The following is a 21,811-nucleotide window of genomic DNA, read 5'->3' as shown; positions in this document are numbered from 1 at the left end:
TTTCAAGCAAATGGGAATTGCTTAAAAATTAGCTTGACACCTGATGTTGGCAATGAAATGATTCATGTGGGGGGATATAAATGGCTGCGTGTATTATTCAAATCACATTGTGTTCTAAGCATTAGCAATGCTGAGGGTGCATAGATATCTCAGAATCAAAAAGGCTATATGTATTATGTGCAGTTAGTCAGCTTGTAGTAGGATATGGCGCAATTGTGCACATGTTTCCTCAAGTAAATCTCACTGTGTTCAGTGGCGCTTACTCCCATTTAACTATGCATAAGGTTGAAGCCTATGTGCTGTATGCTTTATAATGGAATACCAGTTTTTTTTATGAATGGAGTACCTTTTTAAAAAAGAAAATAGTTCTACTTTTGAATAGTGGCATGAGCAAATAATCCAAGAAAACCATTATTGTTTTGAGAGTCTAAGAAACTATGCACTAGAAGACTTTCAGAAGTACCTGTATTGGAATCGTGGAAGATCTGGCGAGGAGGTAGAATGTGGTGCCTGCTGTGGCCCCTTTAAGAGTTAAGGCCTGGGCTCTCAGCAAAGGGTGTGTTGCACAGCTGCAGCCACTAGAGGCAATGAGGTACCTAAGGATATAAGGAGCACCTGAGGCAGGAAGGGTTTGTGGGTTGGAGACGGAGTGCAGGTTGGAGACTGACTCTGGACTGAGGCTTGGCAACTATGACTGATTTGACTGACTTACCTTGGACTGTGACTCGGCTTATTGACTCTGGACTTTGGCCTGGATACTCTGACTGACTTTGTGGCTAACGGACCTACTGGACTGTTGACTTACGGCTCTGCCTTGTGGACTGACTGTCTGGCTAATTGATTATCTGGCTCACTGACTAACAGACTACTCGAACAGGCTGCGGAGAGCTGGGGAAGGAGGTGTGCTGCTATACCTGGAAGGACTGCTTCCTTAGGAAGTGGGTCCCTGCAGGCAAGCTACCCTGGTGGTGGAGTCTAGCAGTACTGCAGTAGAGAACTGGGGCCATTGTTGGGGAATGAAAGGGGAGCTAATTAGCTTAGAGTGGGCATAAGTTCCCTAAGTGAGGCTTGGAGTGGGAATCTGGCAGAACAGTACTTTCCTCAATTACTGTACTCAGTTCAATCCTCAATAACAAGACCAAACTTAGTCTTATCTAGACTTAGATCTATTAATTTTTAGTATATTATGTTGTCAAGGGCCTATGTTAGGATGCTGTGATGGGTCGTATGTATGTTCAGTTGTATACTATGATTGTTTTGTTATTTTTATGCTGGTCGGTGACCATAATAAAACTGAACTGAGTCTAAGAAACTCCTGAGGGTAGGACTAGAGACAGTGGGTTGAAACAACAGGGAAGTAGATGCAGGCAAGACTTGAGGAAGAATTTCCTAATTCAAAGAGCCCAGCATTGGAACAGTTTGTCTTGAGCAATAGTGAGCTGTCTCTTGTTGGAGAGATACTGGACATTCACTACTCAGAGGTGATAAAAGATTATGTGCATCAGAGATTATGTAGCAGTTGCATGCACTGAGCAGGCGGGTGGACTAGATGACCTCAAAGAAACTTCAAACAGTCATTTTCTATTGAACAGTTTGGGGTTGGTTGCCAGGATCAGACAGAAAGCAACAGGTAGAAGGTCCAACATTTAACATGCATGGTTTGCATATCGAGCAGCTGGCATTTAATGCAAACCTAATTTGTATACCTAGAGCAGACAGAAAGCAACTAGTAGACACTAATGTACATGGTTTGCGCTAATGTGCATGGTTTGCGTATTGAGCAGTTTGCATGCTATGCAAACTAGGTTGCCTATGTTTGTGGAACATAGAATATGGGAGTCCACAGTTGGATGGCACATGTATGAAGCACATCTACAGGGTATTCCAGATGTTCAAAGCATGCAAGCAGGGATCCAAGATACTGGGTGCTGAGGCACCTGGTCCTGGCACCACAATCCCCTAGGGGGGATCCCTTCTCCAGGAGATGGGCCCGTATCCGAGCACACTCGGGATACTCCTCGGCGGGAGGGGGGTCGGGGGCTTCTTGTAGTGGGGGATTCGATTATTAGAAACATAGAGAGGGGGGTTTGCGACGGATGTGAGGACCGCATGGTGACTTGCCTGCCTGGTGCGAAGGTTGCGGACATCACTTCTCGTCTAGACAGGCTAGTAGACAGTGCTGGGGGAGAGGTAGCGGCTGTGGTGCATGTCGGCACCAACGACGTGGGCAAGTGTAGCTGGGAGGTCCTGGAGGCCAAATTTAGGCTTTTAGGCAGGAAGCTGAAAGCCAGGACCTCAAAGGTAGCGTTCTCTGAAGTGCTACCTGTTCCACGCGCAGGGCCAGCTAGGCAGGCGGAGATCAGGGGTCTCAATGCGTGGATGAGACGGTGGTGTAGGGAGGAGGGGTTTAGATTCGTTAGGCACTGGGGAACGTTTTGGGACAAGCGGGGCCTGTACAAGAGGGACGGGCTCCATTTGAACCAGAATGGAACCAGACTGCTGGCGCATAACATTAAAAAGGTGGCAGAGCAGCTTTTAAACTGATCCCTGGGGGAAGGCCGACAGGAGCCGAGGGGCATCCGGTTCGGGACTCCTCATCCCTATGGGATGAGGATGGGGAGGTTAGAGAACAACAAGACAAAGGCAGGGTAGGAGAAGAAATTGGGAAAGGTAGGGAGATGGAATGTGATAGATGGTTTGGCACAATGAGAGGATGCGGGGACAAAGGAGCGAATAAGCAGCCCATCCTGGGGCATTCCGTGTATAAATGCTTTTATGCGAATGCCCGAAGTCTACGAGCAAAGGTGGGAGAACTGGAATGTCTGGTGACAAGGGAAAATATTGACATAGTGGGCATAACGGAAACCTGGTGGAATGCGGAGAATCAGTGGGATACCGCAATCCCGGGCTATAAACTCTACAGGAGGGACAGGCAGGGGCGTATTGGAGGTGGGGTGGCAGTTTATGTTAAGGAAGGGATAGAATCCAGCAAAGTAGAGATTGAAGGTGGGTCCGACTCCACCGTAGAATCTCTGTGGGTTAAATTACCAGGCTTGAGCAGCGATGTAATACTGGGGGTGTGCTATCGTCCTCCAGACCAGAAATCTGATGGGGACCTTGAAATGAGGAAACAGATCAGGGAGGTGACAAGGAAGGACAGGGTTGTAATCATGGGGGACTTCAATTATCCTCATATTGACTGGGTCAATTTGTGTTCTGGTCACGATAAGGAAACCGGATTTCTTGACGTGCTAAATGACTGTGGCTTAGAGCAGCTAGTCACGGAGCCCACCAGAGGACAGGTGACTCTGGATTTAATTTTGTGCGGTACGCAGGACCTGGTTAGAGATGTAAACGTTACTGAGACATTGGGGAACAGTGATCATGCTGCGATCCGTTTTGACGTGCACGTTGGGGGAAGAATACCAGGCAAATCTCTAACAAAAACCCTTGACTTCCGACGGGCGGACTTCCCTCAAATGAGGAGGCTGGTTAGAAGGAGGTTGAAAGGGAGGGTAAAAAGAGTCCAGTCTCTCCAGAGTGCATGGAGGCTGCTTAAAACAACAGTAATAGAGGCCCAGCAGAGGTGTATACCGCAAAGAAAGAAGGGTTCCACTAAATCCAGGAGGGTGCCCGCATGGCTAACCAGCCAAGTTAGAGAGGCTGTGAAGGGCAAGGAAGCTTCCTTCCATAAATGGAAGTCTTGCCCTAATGAAGAGAATAAAAAGGAACATAAACTGTGGCAAAAGAAATGTAAGAAGGTGATAGGGGAGGCCAAGTGAGACTATGAGGAACGCATGGCCAGCAACATTAAGGGGAATAATAAAAGCTTCTTCAAATATGTTAGAAGCAGGAAACCCACCAGAGAAGCGGTTGGCCCTCTGGATGGTGAGGGAGGGAAAGGGGAGATAAAAGGAGACTTAGAGATGGCAGAGAAATTAAATGAGTTCTTTGCATCTGTCTTCACGGCAGAAGACCTCGGGCAGATACCGCTGCCCGAACGGCCCCTCCTAACCGAGGAGTTAAGTCAGATAGAGGTTAAAAGAGAAGATGTTTCAGACCTCATTGATAAATTAAAGATCAATAAGTCACCGGGCCCTGATGGCATACACCCAAGGGTTATTAAGGAATTGAAGAATGAAGTTGCAGATCTCTTGACTAAGGTATGCAACTTGTCCCTCAAAACGGCCACGGTGCCAGAAGATTGGAGGATAGCAAATGTCACGCCTATTTTTAAAAAGGGAAAGAGGGGGGACCCGGGAAACTATAGGCCGGTCAGCCTAACATCCATACTGGGTAAGATGGTGGAATGCCTCATCAAAGATAGGATCTCAAAACACATAGACGAACAGGCCTTGCTGAGGGAGAGTCAGCATGGCTTCTGTAAGGGTAAGTCTTGCCTCACAAACCTTATAGAATTCTTTGAAAAGGTCAACAGGCATGTGGATGCGGGAGAACCCGTGGACATTATATATCAGGACTTTCAGAAGGCGTTTGACACGGTCCCTCACCAAAGGCTACTGAAAAAACTCCACAGTCAGGGAATTAGAGGACAGGTCCTCTCCTGGATTGAGAACTGGTTGGAGGCCAGGAAGCAGAGAGTGGGTGTCAATGGGCAATTTTCACAATGGAGAGAGGTGAAAAGCGGTGTGCCCCAAGGATCTGTCCTGGGACCGGTGCTTTTCAACCTCTTCATAAATGACCTGGAGACAGGATTGAGCAGTGAAGTGGCTAAGTTTGCAGATGACACCAAACTTTTCCGAGTGGTAAAGACCAGAAATGCTTGTGAGGAGCTCCAGAAGGATCTCTCCAGACTGGCAGAATGGGCAGCAAAATGGCAGATGCGATTCAATGTCAGTAAGTGTAAAGTCATGCACATTGGGGCAAAAAATCAAAACTTTAGATATAGGCTGATGGGTTCTGAGCTGTCTGTGACAGATCAGGAGAGAGATCTTGGGGTGGTGGTGGACAGGTCGATGAAAGTATCGACCCAATGTGCGGCAGCAGTGAAGAAGGCCAATTCTATGCTTGGGATCATTAGGAAGGGTATTGAGAACAAAACGGTTAGTATTATAATGCCGTTGTACAAATCTATGGTAAGGCCACACCTGGAGTATTGTGTCCAGTTCTGGTCGCCGCATCTCAAAAAAGACATAGTGGAAATGGAAAAGGTGCAAAAGAGAGCAACTAAGATGATTACGGGGCTGGGGCACCTTCCTTATGAGGAAAGGCTACGGCGTTTGGGCCTCTTCAGCCTAGAAAAGAGACGCTTGAGGGGGGACATGATTGAGACATACAAAATTATGCAGGGGATGGACAGAGTGGATAGGGAGATGCTCTTTACACTCTCACATAATACCAGAACCAGGGGACATCCACTAAAATTGAGTGTTGGGCGGGTTAGGACAGACAAAAGAAAATATTTCTTTACTCAGCGCGTGGTCGGTCTGTGGAACTCCTTGCCACAGGATGTGGTGCTGGCGTCTAGCCTAGACGCCTTTAAAAGGGGATTGGATGAGTTTCTGGAGGAAAAATCCATTATGGGGTACAAGCCATGATGTGTATGCGCAACCTCCTGATTTTAGGAATGGGTTAAGTTAGAATGCCAGATGTAGGGGAGAGCATCAGGATGAGGTCTCTTGTTATCTGGTGTGCTCCCTGGGGCATTTGGTGGGCCGCTGTGAGATACAGGAAGCTGGACTAGATGGGCCTATGGCCTGATCCAGTGGGGCTGTTCTTATGTTCTTATGTTCTTATGTTCTTATGTTCTTATGTTCTTATGCTCTTATCCCAGTTATGTCTTCATTTAAAAGCTTTGGGCAAAAAGTACAGATCCCTTAGCTTTAATAAACCACAACAACTCTGCCAGTTCACATGGGAGAAAGGTAAAATTAGCAAACCAGCATCTTACAATTTCTGCACATCTCAACAAGAAGGATTTGGGCCCTGCTACATGTTTTTGGGTGCAATCCTAACCAGCTTTCCAGCACTGACACAGCTGTGCAAGTGGTGCATGTGCTGTACCCTGCAGTTGGGAGACAGTTGTGATGGCCTCCTCAAGGTAAGGCAATGTTTGTTCCCTAACCTTGCATTGACCTTACCTCGGTGCTGGAAAGTTGGTTAGGATTGCGTCCTTTGTTTGGTATACCTACAGAAGCCTTGTAGTGCTATTTGGAGGATGAAATGGAGTAGTTCATTCCATCCTTTTCCATCCTACAAAAGGTAGGGAAAAGGAAGGACCCCTTTTCATCCCACTCTCTTCAGGCTTATCCCTGCTGTTCTGTATTATTGCTGCATGGTGCCTTGGTGCTAGTTTTGCATACCAAGTACGTAGAAGCCACTCCAAACTGATAGGCATGCAACTACCTGAGTTTGTTATTAGAGGGAATGATGAAATGATGGTGATCTAATATTCTGCATCTTTCTCTTATATTTTCCATTAAGTACAATGTTAAAGTTTCACTCAAGTGGCTTCCAAGCATGTTTTGAAGTAAAAAAAAAAAAATGTAATCATTGCAGTGACATTTATAGAAAAGCAATTTGGCTACACCTGTGAGAAAAACTGCTAAGGTGGCATTTACATAAGGTCGTTCCATCTCACAGCCATGGAATACAAACAATAGGGTATTCCGAAGATTTATTTATATGAATAATCCAGTCATGTGTTTCTAGTGCATAGTAGTCAAGATCAGGGTCAAACATTATCCCTGGAGCTGATGGCATAATTGAAATGATAGCAGTGATATCCTTTTGCTTACAGGATACAGTCAGGTAAAGTTACATGAGTCAATTTTCTCATGACTAACCATATTTTTTGGAAAATAAGTCCCACTGGTTCGTGCTCAACCCTCCTAGGAAGTTTTGTTCCTTCATGAAAACAAAGAGAAGGTACAGGTCTTTGTTGTCTGTCCAGGTGAATGGAGGTCACCATCTTGTATTCATTTGTCAGGTATTAATTTTTGGATCAGACTGAGGCTAAGAGGCAAAGAAGGCCCATAGCCAGGGAGACAGACCAGGGACAGACTGCACTTGCTCCCAATGTGGAAGGGATTGTCACTCCTGAATCAGCCTTTTCAGCCACACTAGACGCTGTTCCAGAACCACCTTTCAGAGCACGATACCATAGTCTTTCGAGACTGAAGGTTGCCAACATGAATTTTTGGATAATATTAAGATGCACGAAAAGCAGTATGGTGTAGTAGCTAGAGTGTTGGACTGTGACTGGGGAGACCTGGTGTCAATATGCTTCATCTGAACCACCAGAAGACTTAACTAACATTAGCTGCTCCTGAACGCTCCTAGATGTACTTGGCCCCAAACTAGAGCACAGGGATGGACTTGACAGAGCATGTGTTTTGCGTGCAATAGGTTGCAGCTTCAATTTCTGGCATTCCCTAGTAGGAAAAGAACCTTTTTTAAAATTCTGGAGAGCCACTGTGTGTCAGACAGTGGTGACCTAGATTGACAAAATTCATTCCCTGGCATCGGTGCAAGACAGAAGGGGCAGCCCTGTGGAATATAAGGGGTCAGTTGTGCTCTGTGTCTTATTGGAGCAATGGTTCTGCTACCTCAGTATTGTCAGAATATTTGGACTCTACTACCTGATACCTACTTTCTTGCAGCCAGCTTGCTACCTACAATCAGCTACATATGTGAGCACCATCTACTAGCAGACATCCTTATCAGCCAGGCCAATCCACGCAGGATCCAACAGTTCCTGTAGGCCTTCCAGGACTGGTAGCTGCATTGAAAATTGAAGGCCAATTCTTTGCTTGGGATTGTTAGAAAAAGTATTGAGAACAAAACAGCTAATATTATAATGCCGTTGTACAAATTGATAGTAAGACTACACCTGGAGTATGGCGTCCAGTTCTGGTCGCCACATCTCAAAAAGGATATAGTGGAAATGGAAAAGGTGCAAAAGAGAGCGACTAAAATGATTACTGGGCTGGGGCACCTTCCTTATGAGGAAAGGCTACGGCGTTTGGGCCTCTTCAGCCTAGAAAAGAGGCGCCTGAGGGGTGACATGATTGAGACATACAGAATTATTCATGGGAAGGATAGAGTGGATAGAGAGATGCTCTTTACACTCTCACATAACACCAGAACCAGGGACATCCACTAAAATTGAGTGTTTGGAGAGTTAGGACAGACAAAAGAAAATATTTCTTAGCGTGTGGTTGGTCTGTGGAACTCCTTGCCACAGGATGTTGTGACGGCATCTGGCCTAGATGCCTTTAAAAGAGGATTGGATCGGGATAGAGGAACCATTTAGGGAGGGGGCAGAAATTCCTAAGGTAGGAAGAAAATAGGGGAGATCAGCAAGATAAAGACTGAACAAAAAGGGAGCCAGAATACATCCTTGTTGGACACCCTTGTTCACCGAGATACTGTCAGACATGACACCTCAATGCTCTAAACGGATACGGCCGGTGTTAAAGGAATGCAATTGTTGGATCAGGAAGAGGAGGCGGGGGTCAATCCCCCATTTAGTCAGTTTCCTCCACAGAATATTTCTATTAATAGAATCGAAGGCACCTTTAAGATCAATAAAAGCAGAATATAATTTGGTGCCATAATGCACAGAATACTTGCTAGCTAAAAAAGAAAGAGTAAATATATTATCTATAGTGGAGGCTCCCGGGTGGAAACCAATTTCCGGACAAGTTTCCGGACACGTTTCTGGAGGAAAAATCCATTACAGGTTACAAGACATGATGTGTATGCGCAACCTCCTGATTTTAGAAATGGGCTATGTCAGATGCAAGGATGGGCATCAGGGTGCAGGTCTCTTGTTATCAGGTATGCTCCCTGGGGCATTTGGTGGGGCCACTGTGAGATACAGGAAGCTGGACTAGATGGGCCTATGGCCTGATCCAGTGGGGCTGTTCTTATGTTCTTATACAAAATTTTAAAGCAGCCCAATGAATTATGTGTATATTTACATTAATGAATAAATGTGAATCACGTCTGGGTTTTTTGCTCTTTTGGAAATACAGCAATCCTAGTTATATCAGTCAAGGAAATATAGACCAAGGAACTGAGACCTGTCTCACAGGGTTGTAGTAAAGGTTACCAGAAAATATGGCAAAGGACTGGTAAACTACCGTGGTGCTGTAGAAATGATTAATACTAATATAGCAAGTGCTTTAATAATGCACGTGCTTGTACATGGTTAAACTTTTTTTTTTCAACTGCACTGGATTGAATTCTAAAAATGAATCTTTACTAAGCACGATTAAAATCATTGAGACAAGTCAACCATGACTAACTTAAGTCTCATGAGGGGAAAACTTGCTGGAACCTCTGCCAGCCTGCTTGGTATTGCAGGAAAATAAATGCAATAAAATAGATTTGGAAGGAACTTTTTCCCCACCTCCTTCAACTTAGTCCTTTCACTGTTGTTGGAGAAGGAATGCTGGCTTTAAATCTAATTCTATTTTTTTGTCTAATCTCCAAAGGCAAAAATATGAAATTATTCCACTTGTTGTCAAACTTATCTCCAAACTACACAAACGGAGCTCTGAATTTAAAAAATAGTTTGTGCTTTTGAAAGAGAGTTGCGTTTACAAAGGGAATGAAAAATCTTGAAAAGAATAATAGGAAAAAAGTCTTTTCAGTCAGAGAATTACTGTTGTGCACTCCAGCACAAAGGACAAAGTCATTGGTGTGGTCATGAATATATTGACTTTGGGTAAAATACTCAGATAAATATGAAATCCCAAAAGAACAGCACTGACTAAAACATTCAGAGTGTTTAAGCACCCTGTAATTATAAACACTGATGAATACTAGTTGAATTTGTGGAGATTGCCCACTGGTAACTTGCTTTGAAAAGTCTATTTAGGCCATTGCTAATGTTGGGCTTTTGAACTGCCTCAGCAGTGCGAGGCCTCCTTCAAAGGATATTGTGCTAACAAATATCCTGTAAATATTACGGTCTCCAACAGTTTCACAGGGCCACCCACTTGGTAAACAAGACGTCATCACACAGAATTATAAGAGTGACTATACCATGGAAAGGAACTAAAATGGAATGTTGCATGTGTGAACTAACACATTTTCTACTCAAAATATCCTCCCCATGTTTAAGTTCTGCTGCTGTGAAACTGCCTTCAGGAGCTCAATACCACAGTTCAGGAGACCTTGATTTTTGCCTTTCTCCAGAACACCAGACTGTTGACAGGGAACAGCTTCAGGATCTGCTCCCAAGGCCATAGACCTGTAAAGCAACTACAGGTATAGCCTAATTGTCCATGGATTTTTCACCTGTGGTTTTATCTCAAAGCAATGAGAGAGACCCTTTAAAGGGCCTTTAAGAAAGGAAAAAAGGTCATTTAAAAATAACCTCCTTAATGTGAGAGTGGGCAGCGGGTGACAATCCATCAATCATTCTCTCTAGGCACTTGGAATAGCTTCACCCTGAGGCAAGTGACCCCCTCCCTTCCCCCGGAACATGTAAAAGAATGTTAAATGGCAGTGATTATCACCTCCCCCATTCTTTCCCCTGGGCTTCAGCTTCTGGTGAAGAGAGGGATCTCTGCCTCTGAGTGAAGCCTTTCTAAGTGCCTGGAGAGAGACTGATTGTCTGCTTGATGCATTACAAAGGTCAACAAGGCTGTTTATAAGTCCCTAAGCAAAGGGACATTGTTTTTCAAATGCATTTGCTTTAATGCGACTTTTGCCATCGATGTGAGTTCTGGAAACTAAACCCTCTTGAATAACGAGACTCAACCTGTAGTTTGCATGCAGGAGATCCTAGTGCCAATGCTTGGTTTGTTCAGTTAGGCTGGAATACATCCCTGCTGAGACCCTGGAAAGCCAATGCCAGTCAGAATGGTCAGAATGGTGGTTCCCAATCTTAACAGCCCCATGACCCACCTTGTCCTCGGTGGTGATGCTCTGTTGGTGCTAGGGAGGCCCTCTTCTGGGTCGTGCCAGGAATGATCCTGCCAAAGTGTTTATAGAATGGTATCAATGATAGAGCAGCATCTGAAAGGGAAACACACAAGTGGGATTTGTGAAACACACAAGTGGGATCTCCTCTCAGCAGGGCTGTTGTGCTATTGCATGTTATGGAATTGACAGACATGGTACAAGTGCCAGTGAAGTCTGGATGCACCAGATGGTTCACTGTCTAGCATGGAGTCTGCAAAGCCACCAAGGCCAAGTGGAGGGAGGAAGTTGGAAACCTTGCTAAGCAGCAACTCTACTCCCATTGGTCACTGAGGGCAGGCAGTCTGTAGGCATCCCTTAGAGTAGGCACAGTAGCTTTACCTCTGGGACAGCTGTCTATGGACAGCAAGGAGAAACACAGAGTCATAAAGAATTAACAAGAGCATCAGTCACACCTCTTCTGTTGATTGAAATGCATACCCAATATTTGTGAGGGAGAGTGGTGTCACCAGAGTGTACATTCTGCTTAGCCCTTTGGGGGCAGGATCATGATGGCTTGGAACTTTCCCTCTCTATAGGGAACTGCAGTGGAACTTCTCAGAGGACCAGAGCCCTGTGGTACTGGTGCAGTTCTGAAAAACAAAAGGGATACAGATGCATGTTTGGCCAGCAGAACTAATGGTTGGAGCCCATAGCATTCACCACAAGGGAGTAGATGCTTCCTGGTCTTAGCTGTTTCAAAAAGAAAGGATGGTTAGACAACACAATGGATAGCAGAAATACATTTGATAATACTGAAAGGGTTGTTTTGGAGGGATAGACAGGGAGAGAGAGAGAGTGTGTCAGTATATTGCTTCATGAAATTTCCTTTCTCCCTTTGCTTAACTGTGTGGGGAGTATTGTGCTTGCTTCCCCTGTTGGGGTGGATGGTGAGGCAGAATTTTCAGTTGAATGTTTCTGTGTGGTGTCCTCCTGAAGCAAAATATCTGCAATGAGAGTGCAGGTGTTAACACAATATCTTGGCATACATATTGTGAGGGATAAGAGATGGTTTGTGCAAAGTGCTCCCTTTTTATGCCAGGTACTGTTTCACCAGAGTCTCCAACATCAAAGTTCCCCTTTGGGAGACCAGAGAGTTATAGCCTCATGATGCATGATCATCTAAGACAGGGTCTCCAAACTTTTTGGCCAGAGGGCCGCATCAAGTATCTGGCACGGTGTTGGGGGCCGAAAAAAGAATTTAAATATAAAATTTATATAAATAAATTAGAGATGGAACTTAGGTGAGTGAATAAATGAATGAATGGGCTCATTCCTTCAAACTCTCTGGCCCTTAGAACACCCTTTAGACACAACCAGAGCACAGTTCCAGTCATGTTTGGCCAAGTGGGCCAGGAGCTTTCAGGGGACAAGAGGCTGGCCGCGGGCCGAATAGAGGCTTGCTGTGGGCCACATCTGGCCCCCGGGCCGGGGTTTGGAGACCCCTGATCTAAGATGTAGTCTCCCTTACAATGGCTTTAGTACTGAGATGAGTGTGCTATGATTAACTGCCAAATTTATTCTCTATCCTCTGTTTAAGAAAGTCATCGGGGGCAGAGGATTGATGGAAGTGCAATTTTCTACTTTTTTTGTTCCTTTTTTGTTGTTCTTTTGGAGTTACTCCTGCCTGTGTCAGCTCTGTTGTTGGTGTAGTATTTTTACAATGACAGGCATGTCCGTTGTCTGAAGCGGGTTATGATATGGTACCTAGCGACTCCTCCTTGTCCCTCCCATGACTCTTCTATGCTAGCTTATATGGACACATGTGCTGGCGTATCTTGAGGATAGGGGTGGGCCTTAAGGCCTGAGAATGAAGCTACATAAAAAGGAAAAGTAGAAATGGTGTGACACAGGGGAGTGTGACACAGGGGAGTTGTGATACTGTTGGTAGTGGCAAAATTGTGAACCAGTGGTGTGATTTTGTCCACATTCACTTCTGACCCTCCAACTGTTTGAGCCAATAGTCTCAGCTGAGAACTTCCAGCTCAGCCTTAACCAAGGTGTTCTTCCTGGATACCTTCTCATCCTAACTCTAGGGCTCTTATTTTCCCACATCTACATTAGTATTTCAAAGTTTTAACAAAAGAGAAACCAAGCAATTTGCCAATAGTTTAAATGCAGTGGTTCCCAAACGTCTTCTTGGTAGTTGGGAACCACACAAGTCTTTGCAGGGACAGGGGGATGGCAATAACACAACCCCCAGGATTGCACTGTTGCAGGGTACAGAAGTGGGGTTTACTTATCTAAGCCAGTGCCAGCCTCTGGGGGATGCAGGGAGCCTCTGCACCTCTGAAGAGTCCCCAAGCCTCAGAATGACTAAAAATAGCTATTGGAACTCACCTCTGATCATGACTCACCAGTTTGGGAACCACTGCTTTAATGCATCCAATTCAATTCTAAGCATATAAGAACATAAGAAGAGCCCGCTGGATCAGGCCAAAGGCCCATCTCGTCCATCTTCCTGTATGTCACAGTGGCCACCAGATGTCTCAGGAGCCCACAAGACAACAAGATATCTGCATCCTGTTGCCACTCCCTTGCATCTGGCATTTTGAGGTAGCCTTCTAAAACCAGGAGATTGCATGTACCCACCATGGCAAATTTGGGTGCATCTAGCACTTACCTTGCTTCATGCTCAAATCTCATGAGACACTATTTTAGTCCAGTGCCTTGGTATTTCATTTGCACTTTCCTTGGCCCCAACCACCTTCTCCATGCCTTCCGCAGCTTAGATATTAGCTTAGGCAAAGGCGGAATTTTTCCGCAATCTGTAATACAGATAGATACCAATAATCTGCCTTTATGACATTCTCTAATTCCCTCAAATAAGCTTTTTCAACAAGAGGAGCATAGAAGATAAATGGAACATTTCTGATGTTTTCTCCAGTGTGCCTTTAAAACATGAAAAAATGTGTTTTTTGTTGGGTTTTTGTTTTTTGTTTTTTGGTAATGCAGTATGTTCAAAACAAAGTGTCATTAACATGCTTCTTTCATGCCACCAAACAAGACAATTAGATGCTTATAATAAAGTGAAGGCATATTCTGGAGGCTTCCAAGTGCTTGAACGTCTCAAATCCCAGACTACAGGGTGGTGCTTGGTCCAAAAAATAATGGGAGTGCATTACAGCACTGTAGAAACAATGCCATATAAGATGTACTACATTTCCTGAGTGAATAAATGTACTGCTTTCCACCCAGCTGTACAGTCTTGTTTATTCAGATAGTCTTGGGGCGTAGGGAGGCATACAAATGTTTAGGTAAGCAGAAGTTATCATTATATAGATTTGGATTCACTGTGTTACAGGTGTCTCAGGAATTTATATTCCAACTTTTCTTCCCTTTTCTATATAGTTTCAGAACAAGAATGTGCACATCTCTTGGCCCCAGTTCTGCAACTCAGTTATGTCCAAAAAAATGCCAGGGCTGGCTCTGGGTAGAGAAGATTCAAAAGAGGTAGGGGCTAACTGTCTGCTGATTGGAGAAGTAAGTCTACTTCATCTGAACAATGTGATTCCATTTGGAGCTATTATGTTTGAGAGGTTTTGGTAGACTCTTCCATGTACTTGTCTAATCCCTTTTCAAAGCTTCTGTGTTAGTGGCCATTGTAACACTCTTTAAGAATGATTTTTATGTAATATTTTTTGTTATGTATAAGAAATCAAATACCTGATAGGTGTTAACCTACCTGTCAGAGAATTAGAAAAATATATATTTTGCTTGGCTAGAAAGATCTGATTCTTCAGAAATCCACAATTCCTAGGAGGTAATAGGGTTTCTTACCTTGTGCAAAACACCACTGCTATTATCAGGAAAAACTCTTATGGGAAGGAATCTAACAATACCTGCCTTAAGCTAAGTGTTCCTGAGCGAGTTGATCTTTGAGCAGAATATCATCTGCTAAGCATTTACCACTAACATGTTTTATAACTTGCTTTAGAATGATTTATTATTGGAAGGAGCTTTGAATCAGGGAAGAAACAGCGGCTGCAGTGTTTTATGTGCTGAACTGTCATCTGCCAAAATAGCTGAGCTACAAGGCCAGTGTAGGTCGGAAACAAACAAACAATAGCCATACGGCATATTCCGAGATGATTTGAGACTGATCAAATCAAAAAATAATAAACAGTATGCTGGAAGTGTGAATAAAGAGAGAGAATTTCCTGTGTCACCCTCCCAACACTGAATAAAAAGAACACACTGAGAGCCCATTCCTATCCTTCCCCCCCCCCCATTGGTGCAGCCACATCGAAAAGGCATGCACTGTATCCAGTGGAGGTGCTGTGAGGTTTTGGAAGGGAAAAGGGATTTAAATCTGCAAGCCTCCTGTCTCATAATGGGTCTCCTCGGACCTGTGCCAGATGACACCAACTTGTAATTAAATGACATTTTTCTATCCACTTTCTCCATACCTAGCATAATTTTATGAACTTCTGATAGCCATACAGTAGATAAGCTGTATGTAACAGCTTATCAAAATATTATATGCAATAGCTTATCAAAATATTATACTCCTCATTTGTAAGTGCCTAAATATTTCTGCATGCTGATAATGATATGTGATCAGTATAATTTGTCACACAGTTTATTATGAGGATCTACCACTCTGTAAAAGACTCCTCATATGATTAGCAAAACCCACATGCTTATATTTTACAACTACTCTGTGAATAATGCAGCCATATGAATGCTGTCTCCCGTACCCTCCACATGGGGGCTATAGCACTGTAACTTTGCAAAGATCTACTCATGAGCAAGACCTGGACATACTAAGAATCTTGGCAAGGCTTTCTTGAGAGCCAATGTGTGTACATGGTTTGCACATTATAATTTTAGAGATGAGAGTAAATTGCAGGGTCATTCCCATGACTTAAAAAAGCATAATCTTGGAAGTGGCTGTAAATATTCCATAAGCCTGATTGCTGCAGCTGTCGGATTTCATCAACATCTCCTGCAGCAAAGCTTGCCTCTCTTGTGTGTATGGCCATCTCTTACATCTACTTTGGCTATTTTTCTGAAACAGATACCCAACACCTTTTTAAAATATTCGTTCAAAAGATTGTCGTGACAAGTCAAAGCTTGAGCAAAATTCTGCAAAGCCAAACCCAGAACACACATGGGAATCAATTGGGGGGGGGGGTTCTTTCTGTTGCCTGCAAAATAAGGTTCTAATTGGATATAAAACAGTGAGAAGACATAATTTAGATCTGAAATGGACACAGAAATAGCTCGCATGGCACTGTCCCTAACACTAAAGTAAATGGAATAGCTTTTGGTTCTGCATAACTCTTTGTGCATTATGGGACTCCTATCCACACACCAGAACTGCTGATCTGGGACTAGAATGTCATTGTAAACTGCAACAAGAACAAAATTAAACAGATAATTTGGATGTTGTCTCTTCATATCTGCTGATTAAAGAACAAGTTTCTGTGTGAGAGGAAAGTGTGTGCTGATTTTACAGTAAGGCAATACGGTTAATAAATTATGTACACATCTAGTCAACGATTAGGAATTTACATCATCTCTAAACAGCTTCAATATCTGCTGGAAGTCTAGTGTTGGAAAGAAATCTTTATGTATTTGCAGCCAATTCAAAGAAGTGTTGTTTGAGCACAATGAAGTAGAGGCAGTCACAATGTACAAATGTTGATGTTAGATGTTTGCTCTGTGTCGTCATTATTTAAACTCTATATTTACATTTAAATATGATATTTGATTTCAGTATTTGAGATTTTGACAGTAAAGTGCAGTGGCATCGGATATTTGATTGTATTTTATAGGTGAGCAATGATACTATTTACTTTGTGGCAGTTGCTGTACTATAGCACTTGGCATGTAGCATTTTCCAGTTGACATTCAATCGTATTGACCATTTGGCTGTGCTTGGTAGTTGCAAATCAATTTTAGTTTGTATTTGAAAATATTTAGGGCCAGCAAGGGGTGGACTTAATATTGAATTGGAAAATTAATAGCTCATGGCACTTGATATTAGGTACCTAGTGAAGAAGAAATAATAGAGACTGGCTACAAGTCTATAACACACAAATGTTATTGTCTGTTTCAGCTCCAGATACACTTGAATAGGTTTATCATGTGCCCCAGTGTTTCTTGTGAACCTTTTTTTCTTTTACCTGCCCTTGACTTAGTGGCATAGCTAGAGGGGGGGTGAAAAGCACTAAGTTTTGCAGGGAGCCTCACCACAGCATGCAAGTGGTGCCTCCCCCTCCCCTTTGGGGCCATTCCAGACAGAGGAGCAATGGAGGTGTGCACCTCCATTTTGCTCCCCTGTCCAGAATGGCTATGAAGCAGAGGGGCCACTTGTACACTGTGGTGAGGCTCCCTAAAAAACTTAGTGCTTTGCGCTCCCTCAAACTATGCCACTAGTTGACTTAACACACCATTAAATGACTGAGGGCCCTGCTACTAGATGTGCCTTTACACATGCACATGAAGGGAAAACAAATTTGTGTGTGGGGATGCTATGCAGTGGCCAAGGCACAGGAAGTAAGTTTCAGTGAGGAGGGAAGAGGGATGTGAGGGTGGAAAATATGCAACAAAACCAACTTTATTGTGGAGATAATTTAAAATAATAGGGAAGGAAAAATCAAAGTGCAAATGATCTTAGCCATTCATTAGCATCTACAGTAGATCCCAACTGTAAATAGTTGCAATATTACAAGGGGACAAAAAAGGAAAGGGAATTCCTTAGAAGAAAAAGGGGGTTCATAATGGCCTGAACATGTGGGGGGAGGAAGAGGGGGAGGAGAAAGGACTTGTGGAAATCTTGTGGGTTTCCTAGAGAGACTGGGGTTAAGAAATTGGGGGTTTTAAGCTGTAGAGAAAGGGAAGAGAGTTGAGGGATCGGCAGAGAAAGAAGAGGGAAATGTTCCTGTGTTTTGGAACATAGCAAAAGGCCATGGCTGGAGAGCAGTTTGTCATAGCCTGAACTATATAGGCTACAGGCAGGGGCTGAGCCCCTCAGTGGGCTGTGAAATCATTTCACTAATTTGTTCCCTTCCAGTAAGAGAGTTTGGGCCAAATCCTATCCAATTTTCTAATGCTGGTGCAGCCGTGCCAATGGGGTGTGCACTGCATCCTGTGATGGGGAGGTAGTCACAGAGGCCTCCTCAAGCTTTGGGAACATTTGTTCCCATACCTTGAGGCTGCATTGTGGCTGCAATGATGCTGGAAAGCTGGATAGGATTGGGCCCTTAGCCTCTAACTGAATACCTTCTCTTAACCGATGCCTCAAGTTTCTTAGAGGGAATCAACCAGAAGGGGTGATTTCCTTTGCACTGAGGCTTTGATGGATTGGTTCAGAGGATTTGTTCCGTGGATGCCTGAAGCTGCTCTTGGGCTTCCTCTAAAACATTTCAAAAATAGAATGAATTCACCTACTCGCATATAGGAGTCACCAGGGATGTGCCAATCCATTGCAGCTAGACTCGAGTCAAGTCCCAAGTCCCTGCCCTCTTTGACTTGACTTGTTCACTTAATGGGCAACTGTGGGGTCTAGCGTTTTTGGAACTCTAATTGACTCAAGTCAGGAGTCTGTTTGATACACGTGTCAAGTGCAGCTCCACAGAAAAAGGGTCTCCTGTGTGTGTGTGAGAGAGAGTTCTCATTTAACACTCCCCTGATGTTCCCATCCCATCTGTAAACAAGGTGCAGAAAGCGCTGATTGGTTCCTGATGAACCCAGGCTACAAAACACCTCCCCTCCCTGTTCACAACATTCTTTCAGAAGAAGTGCCAGGCACAGGTGTCTGAGCTCAGCAAGGCAGGAGGGGGTCGGACAGACTGTGTGAGAGTGGGAACAGAAGCAGCAAGCGAGAGGTCAGTGCCAGAGTCATTGACGCATGTGACTTGAGTGTACATGAACCAGCAAAAACATGTGCTTTTGTGACTTGGACTCAAATCACTGGATTTGAGTTCCCATCCCTGGGAGTAACATCAAAATCAGAAAAATCACACCCTCTAAGCATGCCATCAGTTTGACTGCACGTGGGACAGGCAATGAAATGTAGTGGGAAACTGGTGTTTCAGTGGCAAGACTGTGCCAAAGATCATAGTTTCCAGTCCGTATCTCCTAGATTGAATGATTGACTGGGGATTCAAATCCCCTTTCCCCTCTGAAGTCTACTGATCTGCCCCTCCCCCACTGGATACAGCACACCTGTTTTTTTGACACAGCTGTATCAGCAGGGGGAGGGGAGGAGAGGATAGGATTGGGCTCTAAATCAGGCAGGCTTATTCAATGCCAAAGCTGTCAGAAAGACACTAACTCCAAGCCTAGCATTTTCTAGGTTAAAAAGTAATTTAAAACCATTGCAGGGCTGTACATGTCTGGAAAATTAATAAGCCATCATCTGGATTCCACAGGCATGGATTAAAACCTAAAATCTGGGAGTGTGAAATTTCTCATCCTCCATACATAATTTCAAATAATTTTAAAAATGCATTAAATAAAACAGGTGCCAAAAGGCATCCTTGGCAGAATACTGACACCATTGTAATGCCGACTGTATTCCTGCTCTACTGAAAAGAAATGTATTTATTTATGTAAAGAATTTATACCCTACTTTCCCTTGTCAAAGCAAATGCCCAAGGCGGCTTACAAAATGAGCACAAAATACAACAAAGCAGGCCAGTGCTAGTCTCCATAAGAACTAGTGTTTTTGGCTCCCTCTGGCCTGGGCATCTTTTTTCAAATATATTTGATTTTTTTTTCCTATTATAACAGCTAATCAGGTTCACTAGCATCTTCTCTATGTAAATTTTCACTGATTGAAACCCTGTTTGAAACCCTAGAGAGCTCCTACCAGCCAGTGTTGTTAATAACTGAGCTAAATGGACCAAAAATCTGACTCATAATAAGGCAGCTTCCCAGACTCCTACATTCTACTGTCTTCATATTTCCTTCATATGTTCTACTATCACTGTAACTTAATCCACGTGCAGTGGTGTCACTAGGATTCGCGTCACCTGGTGCGGGAGCCCTGTGAGTCATCCCATGTAGTGGGCAGGGCAACGCCCCGGGCGTGGTGATATACCATTGCCCTTCCCCGACCGGTTTTTTGCCTGTACCTTTTGTTATAACACAGATATTTCAATGTGGTTTGTTTCATTGCATTCTGCATGAAAGTACACATTGATTGATATATAACATGATGGTCTTATTCCTCCAAATTCTGATTTTAGTGATTTTGAAAACTTGTAGAGTCTCTCTCGCACACACACCCCCACCCACTTTCACTTTTTTCTTTTTGCCCAATACGGATGTATTTGTCTTTCTACTGTAGGGGGAAGCAGATCCTCTTTGATTTCCATCCTACTTTGTACGGATTAATTGTTTCTTGCCAAAGTAAATGTTTACAAACTAGAACTGAAGTCTTAAAAGAAGAGGTAGGAAGACAACATTATTTATATGTCCCATATAAAACATTTATATTGAATATAAACTTTTTTATTATTTTATTATTTTTATACAATACAGTGGTTTTTGTTAAAGTGTATGAATGATTTCCCCCTCTACATCTTCTCTTAAGACTTCATTTTAGTGGGGCAATGACAACTTCCATTTTCTTAGCCATATAGATCTACTTCTTATATTTGGCTTCAGAATCTCAGCTTAAAAACCAGTCACTGTTTTTTTTATATATATATACCTGTGTTCTGCTGCAAGAAACTTCCATTTTTCCCACATGCATTTTTAGGTGCACATATCTAGCATGTGGCAAAACATCAAGGATGTATCCTTGCTAACCTTTTTCAGGTAGAGATCAGATATCTCTATGTTTTCAGTATGACATGTACATGGTATACACACAAGTCAAGTCCTGGACCCCTAGCCCATAATATTTATGGGTTGCTACTAGAGATATAAATGCTCCCAAAAATGAGAAAATGACAAAAAAATTTCCCCCAGTTTTTTTTCCAGTGGAAAAAGTGAAATGTTGGCTAACACTTCTTAGAATTTCCTATGTTTGGAAATATACATTTGGCCCTTAATAGCAAGATTTACTGATAGCTTTTAATACAAAGATGTTTTAAGTACCTTAAGCTGCAGCAGCTTTTTCCTCTCTTATAGTAACTGTCTTTGTAATTATTGCTTGAATAAAATAAATGCATTTATAAATATACCAAGCAGTATAATTTTATGTGCTAAGTTATACACGTTGGGTAGCAGCCTGAGTAATGCTTCTGGTTTCTGGGGTTTTGAAGCACATTCTGTGAATGCAAGCTCTCTGAGAATGGAGAATGTTCTGCTTGTGCAAAGGAGCCTTTCACATGTGCAAGGAGAAAAGGAAAGCAACTCATTTTTTTTCAGCATCTTCAAAAATGTCTAGAAATGTCACATCTCTAGTTGCTACTCCTTTCCCTTCTCTTCAAGATATAGGTCCTTCATCAGATACCACATTTAGAGGAGGAGCCATAGCTCAGTGGTACAACACATGCTTTGTATGCAGAAACTCCTGAGTTGCATGTCTCCTATCTCCTGATAAAACTTGGAAAGACCTGATTTGAAACCTTGCAGAGCTGAATCATCATAGACAATGCTGAGTGAAATAGACCAGTACTTTGAAATAATATACACTCTCCTGAATGTCTATCTCTCCTTGATCCAAAATTGACCGCATTATTAGAAAATAATTTTTGAAGTAGTGGGATGATTCCTTATTCTGGAATACATACCCCTAAACACACATATATAAGAACATCAGGTCTACTCTTTTACAGCCCAATCCTGCGCTTCCGGCACCCAGGACTGCAGCGGCACCAAAAATGACTGCCTTTGCATCCTGCGCACTCTGCAGGTAGCACTGGCAGCTCCTCAGGAAAAGGGGACTTTCATCCCTTTCCCCCAGGTATGTCAA

At 43.3% G+C, this 21,811-nt stretch overlaps 1 protein-coding gene across 1 annotated transcript in view; it reads left to right on the top strand.

Moving 5' to 3' along the window:
* ZNF385D (zinc finger protein 385D) overlaps positions 1-21,811 on the top strand; it is a 392,444-nt gene that overhangs the window by 213,030 nt on the left and 157,603 nt on the right. The window contains 1 exon segment of the mRNA XM_066628214.1: positions 14,287-14,388. Within this exon segment, the coding sequence (XP_066484311.1) occupies positions 14,287-14,388 (102 nt within the window).

Source organism: Tiliqua scincoides, chromosome 5, assembly GCF_035046505.1.
Source record: "Tiliqua scincoides isolate rTilSci1 chromosome 5, rTilSci1.hap2, whole genome shotgun sequence".
In the NCBI taxonomy this organism is placed as follows: domain Eukaryota; kingdom Metazoa; phylum Chordata; class Lepidosauria; order Squamata; family Scincidae; genus Tiliqua; species Tiliqua scincoides.
This window is presented reverse-complemented; position numbering and strand designations above follow the sequence as displayed.